At 43.1% G+C, this 7893-nt stretch overlaps 1 protein-coding gene across 1 annotated transcript in view; it reads right to left on the bottom strand.

Annotated features, from left to right (window-relative positions):
• Window positions 1-1038: 1038 nt before the first annotated feature.
• The window catches only part of tbkbp1 (TBK1 binding protein 1), a 29953-nt gene continuing 23098 nt past the window's right edge, over window positions 1039-7893 (bottom strand). The window contains exons 8-9 of the mRNA XM_023406759.2: window positions 4842-5629; window positions 1039-2600 (exon numbers count right to left, since the gene is read on the bottom strand). Of these exons, the coding sequence (XP_023262527.1) occupies window positions 2472-2600; window positions 4842-5629 (917 nt within the window). The 3' untranslated portion in view covers window positions 1039-2471. The remainder of the gene's footprint in view (window positions 2601-4841; window positions 5630-7893) is intronic.

Raw genomic sequence — 7893 nt, 5'->3', positions numbered from 1 at the left:
CCCCACTATAAAACACAGCAGGAAACCCCGCTTTCACTGTTTTTAGGGTTCTAAAATGAAACAGTCTAAAGACCTGATCACACACCTGTGAATTCTATTCATTCCAATCTTATCATGATTGGCAGATTCTCTCACAGGGTCAAAGTAAATTGATGCAACCTGGGTGACCTTTGACCTACCAATTTGAGAAGGGAATGGAGAGTCGGAGAAATCAAAATGGACGAAGCTATCATGGTAGTTGTGTTGCAGCTTTCACTTTTATTGTCAGAGAATAATCTGTGAGATGTTGCTGCGTTCCCAAATCTCAGTGATTAACCAGACAAGCTCAGTAACGTCCTACATGCTTGTATGGATTGGAGCACTTGTTGCAATGTTATCATGACTGAACCGCTGTCCAGACTTACTAAAATCAGGTCCAAATAAACCAGAATTATCCTTTAGACTGATAATATTTGACCCCCATTGGATTTTTTTTTAAAAACCTTCATAGGAAAGTTGTCACCTGAAGCGAAGCCTCCAGAGCTTGTATGGTTTCAGTGTTTTCAAGAGTACTTCAGCGGAGTTGACGTTTGCTGACACAAAGACTTGAAACCTGTGTCCTGCACCATCCTGCTGCCACAGTCGCTCCACTCTGTGCTCTAAATCTACCGCATTTCATCTCTTCGGTATCAAACCAGCTTAAACGCATGGGTGGGTGTGTGGGGACATCCCCTACATTATAACTGCACATGTAACTGAAAGCCTCAGATTAGCTGACATCAGTGTAACTCTGTTTTTTTTGTGTTTTTTTTTTTCCTTTTTTTCAAAAAAGAAGTTCAAGTTCCACAAGCAGATCTCGAGACAAGATTCCACTCGTGATTAAAAATCAAACCCACGTATCAAAAGAAGAGTAATGTCTGTTGCTTGAACCCTGCAGAGATAACGTTGTTGATCGGAGACGTTGATCGGAGACGATGTTTCTGGTGTCAGATCTCCGAGATAGAAATACAGTACACTAAAAAGCCTGCCACCTTCTCTCCCCCCCCCCCCCCCCCCCCCCCCCCTCGCAGCAGGTCAGAAGTCTTGATCTCATGCAGCCGGCTGTGTTTTTGTTGGGTGGTCTGGGCAGTCGTCATGACATCAAACTGTTTTTTTGAAGGTCAGATCTTGAGGAAGACCGAGTAGAATCCCAGTTGATCCATTTATACAGAAAAGCGTCCCATGCGGAGGGATTCTGAACCTTCAAGTCCTCTATGTACAGCAGTGTGCAAGCACATGGGAGAAATATGTCACCAGCATGAGACATGTGGCGCATCGACATTTGCAAAAATATATCTTCATATTTTTTTGCCTTACAGATAGACAATATAAATAGTAAATAATACATGGAAAATATATATGGGGACTGAAAACAGATACATTGTATAGGCTATGCTAACTTAAAGTGCTAAGATACTTAGATTTTTTTTTTTGAACAGGCTGCAAGCATAAAGGTATATTCTGACTAAAATTTCCCCTTCACTCATGAGAGACGACGCTTCAGCATCAGTGCCCCGCCCTGCAGGGCAGCATCAAAACTCCGTTAGGGTAAAACCGCCTCCAGGCTGATCCAAACAGCACTTTCACATTCTCGTTCTCCAGCTTTGTCAGTTGATGAAATGCGAGACTGGAATGTTTTATACTCTCTCAGCTACCGTGGAAACAAACGTCTTTTTGTTTTAGAAAAGTGAAAGTGAACTGGCAATCAAACCCTGATCAGTCACCATTCCTTCACAGTGTCACCAACCCAAAACTCATAAGACTTCAATAATCCAGCTTCTACTGTCCGTGGCACTTACTGCACAGATTCCTTTGCAAAATAGACTGTAGTGTGTGTATGTGTGAGATAGAAAATTTCCAAGCAGGTGTACAGTATTTAAAGTTAAGAATAGTCTGTGGAAAAAAAAAAGAAAAAAAGATGCCTTTACATCTCCCTGATCATTTACTCCTGAACTGGGCCAGCCTGCCTCTCGTAGCTCGTCACTGGCTTTACTTTCCTAAAGTGTACTAAGTGTGTGTGCATGTGTGTGTACGTGTGTGTGTACGTGTGTGTATACGTGTGTACGATACTGTGAAGCTGAAAAACAACACGACACCTGAAACTGTCTGAAACCACACAACAAGACTCATAACAAAACAGCAGCAACCAGAGCCAGTGATTATACAGGCAGAGCTGCCTCAAGGGCGATCAGTGAAGGATTCTGCATGTGGACTCACAAATCCAAGACGGACCCGTGTGTTTAAGTACTTCCCCAAATAAAACAGGCCCCTGTGCCATTTTGCATCCCTACCTGTAGATTCTCACACAGCTGACTGGTTCTAAATGGATGGCCTGTCTGCCGGTCTCTTACGTAATCTATAAGAGGAGAGCGCAGATGTGCGTGCGTGCGTGCGTGTGTGCGTGTGTGTGTGTGTGTGTGTGTTGTGTATGTGAGGACTGGTTGCCATGGCAATCAGATCTTGCTGTTCTCCAGGTGGGAGTCGATGTGCTTGATGAGGGCATCGTCAGGGTAACCAACGGGGAATATCAGCTGGCAGAGAGGGCAGCTCCGCATGTCGCTCTCCTCGGTCTCCATCCAGAGCTGCAGAACAACACATGCACATAATCAGACTCCAGGAAGAACCACAGGTGGTGTTCGCCTTACTCACTTAGCTGGGTTGTATTAGTCAGTCTGTGGGAGGCAACAGAATTACATCACTAATTGCTGAGTGATCACTTCAGACCTACGCAACGGGGGACCGCTCGGGTCTTTGCGTGAAACAGGTCGACTGGTAGTAAATCCAGGTGGAAACACTGATCTCAGTCTTGATTCACTGTTTAATCCAGCTCAGTTTAGAAAAATAGATCAAATAGAAATTGTTTTAGGAAAATATTTCTGAGCGAGATGAGAAGATTGGTGTCACTTTCATGTCTGTGCATTAAATACAGAGCCAGCGTTGGGCTCCAGAATGACACAGGTAGGTTTTTTTTTTTTTTTTAATTTATTGCTGTCTTTTTTCCTCTCCTATTTTCTTCATTTCTAAGAAAATGAACTACAAATTTCTACTCATTTGTCTTGTCTATACATTTAATATTCATTTAATACTGCCGTATCACGGTGACTCTCACGTCTTAGTAACACAAAGGCAGTTCCTCAATGAATGAACACCTCAGAAAGGAAATTTAAATTAGTCACACTAAAATAATATTATAAATAAATACAGACACCCTCAGCATAATCAAGCAGTTTATCTGTCGCCTCCAACAAGCTCAGGAGGAACTGAAGTCTTGACCTTGTTTCAAATTCCAGCCCAAAAACCCATCACCCTTAAGTGGCATAGTCTAAGGTTCCTCACCTGTTTATATCGCAATAAATGTATATTATTCAGATTATTTAGTAAAAGTGGCTGGAGCTATAATAATAATAATAATAATAATAATAATAATAATAATAATAATAGTTTATATTATAGGAAGATATACTCTTCTATTGCATCCATGTTTCAGTCTTGTAATCTATCTTTTAAGTAAACACATTCATACCATGTAAACTGACAGCTAAAATGTTTTCCATTGAATTTAGTACAAGATAACAAGTGTGCAGATGTCCTAGGATACATGGTGGGGTGGGGGTGGAGGTTCAAAGCCATATATATATATATATATATATATATATATATATATATATATATGTACTTTATCTGATCTGACTAAACGACTGAAAAAATTACATCTGTCTTTGAAAACTGCTCCAAATCGCTGTTTACTAAAAATAATGGTGTTTTCTGATCTGACACATCTTAAACTGTAGCTGAAATTATATAGCTTTTTTTTGTTGTTGTTGCAGCACACTGTACATACACATCTGAAAACATTTTTTTTTTTTTTACATGTACAGTACTTGACAACACCTGTACACGGACTTTGATGTGTATAATCGGTGGAGTTCCCCTCAAACGGAACTTTGATCATCACGGTGAAACGAAAGCAGCAGAGTTGGTAGGAAACAGGAAAGAAACAGTGGTCTCCCCTGTCAAGGCTTGGAGCTCCACTGACCCATCCCTGATGTGCAACCTCCTCCGTCTGCGGACGTCTCACTACTTTTCCATTTGCTACCAGTGGAAAATGGATATATTTCCACTTTTCAATTTAAAAATCACAATATCTGGTTTAAGGAGGAGTTTCTTTATCCATCCACCCTGTACTTCTGTGAAGTGCAGCGTAGCATAGGTTGTCAGATACAGTTTGTGAGCATAGGTTTTGGTTTTGGAGTCTGTACAGGCACAATAGGACCAAACCTGGCAACGTCAATGGAAAACCAATGGAGATTTTTATATTTCTGCTCACGCACAGGCTAAACAAATGAAATACAGTTTGTTATTTAGCTTTAGAGTTGTTCTAAAGCATATACTTAAACTTTGGTCACGAGCCAGAATAGCTGTTTCCCTTTTATGCTAAGCTAGGCTGAACACATCTTGACCCCAGCCCTGTACTTTTAATGCAAAGTCATAAGATCAGTATCAAACTTCTCATCTCACCCTCAGAAAGAGAGCAAATAGTCACATTTCTCAAAATGTTGAACTGTTTTTTTTAATTTTTTTAAAGGAACTTGGAACCAGGAAGATGCACGGTGAAGACAGATGCCTCGAGATGATTGTGACATGCAGTGTGAAAAGATATACTCTTAACACAGGGTTAAAAACACAAGTTATTTTCTGTGAACCTCCTCAGCAGTTAACCACAGCTGTGACAAAATGTCTCCGGACACTTTTAAAAATACAACCTCATGTTATCAAATTCACTGAACATGTGGCTGCATCAACTCTTTTATATTTTCACTCACATTGATTGAAGGCCAGGACTGAGCGTGCTCTGCAGACATGTACCCCGGCTGCGGGTGGCAGCTGAGGGTGTTAGGCCTCTGAGGGATGGGGAAGGCTGAGCAGGACGCTGGGCCTCTCATGACACCGCTGGGCACTGCGGCGGAAAGCGCCCCCAGCGTCCGCGGCGGGCTGATGGGATGAGGGCAGGTCCACTCCTCCTCATCTTCTGAGGAATGTGGGGGCTGTGGGGCCGGTGTAGAAGGAGGAGGGGGCTCAAAATGAAGGTGGGCCACCTCAGACAGTGGGAATGGCATCTCTCTGGAGTGGCGCATGGAGCCCTCCCCGAGGCCCCCATCTCCTCCTGCACCACCTTGATGGGGAGACGGGGAACCCCTGTGCTGCAGTCCACCATGAGCCGAACCCACATGTTGGGTCTGTTGTTTTGGGTAGCCCTCAACGTAAGGCCGGGGCTTAGGCAGGGTGGAGACAGGGTCCAGAGAGAAGCGGGGCGGGCACTGGTAAGCAGAGGGGTCGGCGACCTCGGAGTAACTTCGGCGGCCCTGGAAGCTGGCCCTCAGGTGCTGGCTGGGCGGCCTGCAGGAGTAAGAGGCCGGCCCGTTGTTGACGTCCAGCAGGGGCGAGCGGCGGTGCATGTCTGGTGAGAGGCGCTGCAGCACTGGGGATCGTCTCTGTTGGATTGGGGAGTGGTGAGGCGGAGGCGGGACCGGAGAATGGCGCTGTGAGATGGGCGAGTGGCGCTGAGATACTGGAGAGTGGCGCTGGTGGTGGATGGGAGAGTGGAGCTGGACTGAGGGAACAAAGGAAAAACAAACACGTAAAATTAGTTCTGAATAAAAGTTTAGCAACATGTTGCTGCACCACATGGCCTTGTGTTTACTTTTGGGCTGTTCTTCATGGTTTGGGCAAGACCCTTTAGTTCTAGTTGAGGTCATTCTTAATGCTGCATGCTATATTAGATTTATCATAAGTTATTATATTTTAAACAACAGAACTTTGGGGCAGCAGTTTGGGAAAAGCTCTGTCCTGTTTCGAGATAACAATAATGCCCATGCACCAAGTCAGGTTAACGAAGAAATAGTTTACCTGTGTAGAGGACATTTTTGAACCAGTCAGTAACATACAGTGGTGGAAATAAGTATTTGACGCATCAACATTTTTCTTTGTTAAATACAGTTTCAATGTAGCAATTTACATGAGACATTGGTACAAACCTCAGAAATTCTCATAGATAAAGAAATCATAAGATTACAATCCATTAATAAAGTTGTATTTAATTAAGTGAAAATGACACTGGAAAAAAGTATTGAATACACAAAGTAGTTCTACCTCCAACCTGTGTAAATTAGAATCAGATGGGTTAGTGTATGATGATAGGTTAAAAAAAAGGGTTTACCCGCCTCTGAATTCAAGTATAGACATCATGGTTTCGAAGCTGTCGCACAAGAAACATGATGTGTAAAGACAAAGAGCACTCGCAACAATAGTGTTGCGCTTTATCGCAACGGCACCTGTTACTGCCGGATATCGCAACTCCTAAATATTCTTGTAAGCACCATTGAGGCTATTAGCTTCAAGTCCACCATCAACCGGCCATGCACAGGAGCTCCTCGCTAGATTTCTGACCGCAGAGTGAAGAAGCAAGACGCCGTTGTTGAAGAAATGGCAAGTTGAGGGTCGTCTAAAGTTTGCTGCACCACATTTGGAACAGCCTGTGAATTACTGGCAGAGTGTTACACCACAAGCCATGTTTGGAGGAGAAATGTTTCCACCACAAACAGTAGTTGGTTATTTGGCTGTGGAAGCACCGTGGTACATGGAGCCATGTAGCAGGAAATTCTTGAGATAAATCTGTTCTGATGAGGATGAGACGACCTTCCAGAAAGTATGACAATCCAGACCAGACTGTGGAGGAGACTCTCAACTGGTTCCAGAAGAAGAAAATAACTTTGTAAGAATGGCATGGCCGATCACCAGAACATGCGTGGAAGGAACACAAGAGGGCCGCTCTGAATCCTCAAGACTTAACGACCAAAATCCCACCTGAGCACCATGAGTGATTTGCTTCTTCATACAGGAAGCGTCTTGAATCTGTCATTGCAACAAAGGCTTCTCCGCCACGTATGAAATAAATTTCTCTCAGTGTGTTCATACTTTTTTATAACATAAACGTAACTTCATTTATGGATTGTAATGTTAGGATTTATTTATCTGTGTAAATTTCCTGGTGTTTATACCAATGTCTGGTCAAATATTCATGGTAATTGCCGCATTGGAACTGCTTTGACGTGTTGAATGCTTATTTCCGCCATTGGCTGGCGACATTTCCAGTACAAGCAAAAGAAAATGTCACTGGTTTACCACTTTTTATTATGCTCGGCTCAAATCTGACATTCTGCTCCCACCGGTAGATCGATTGCTCTCTCGATGTACGCCACTGAAAATGCTGATCAGGAGAGAAAACCCTCCTACAGACGTTCAACAAATAGAAATACACATCATGTTCCTCCTATGTTTTCATAAAAAAAGATTGAGATCTGCACAAGTACAGTTGTAGTGTTTCCTGTAATTACAAGATATGGTGATGAGTCAGTCACCCCTGTAGTCACCACTTCAGCTCCACTTCCCATATCAAAGAGGAAACATCATTTCTGGCCGGTTGGTTGAGGTGTTAAAAGGGAGGGGGTGTTTGTACTCTGAAGAGCTCTCTGAGCCTCCAAATGAGGAGGGAACACTCAAAATGGGACTATTCAGTTCACGCTTTACTCTCTGCAGAACAACAGGTAGGAGACCAGTTACGGCCTCCACGCAAAATTCCCAATTCCCCGATCATTTCAACGATTGACGAAAAAGTATTTGTTTTGTTAAAGATAGCTGAGAGGCGATCACTTTGACGATCCTGTAAGTAATTAAGCAGGAAGCGCCGTTCAAGTCGCATTTTCTAAATTAATATGATGCAACATGACCTTAGGGAAAAGTCAAGTGGAGTTTGGGGTTTTCTGAATTTTTCCCACCGTTCACTGTGTAGAAAAATACGCAGTTAATCAGTGATGT

The sequence above is a fragment of the Seriola lalandi genome, unplaced genomic scaffold, assembly GCF_002814215.2.
Source record: "Seriola lalandi dorsalis isolate HSWRI2012SDOR001 ecotype SW California unplaced genomic scaffold, Sedor1 jcf7180002054317, whole genome shotgun sequence".
Taxonomy (NCBI): domain Eukaryota; kingdom Metazoa; phylum Chordata; class Actinopteri; order Carangiformes; family Carangidae; genus Seriola; species Seriola lalandi.
The sequence above is the reverse complement of the archived record's forward strand: the minus strand, read 5'-3'. Positions and strand labels throughout refer to the sequence as shown.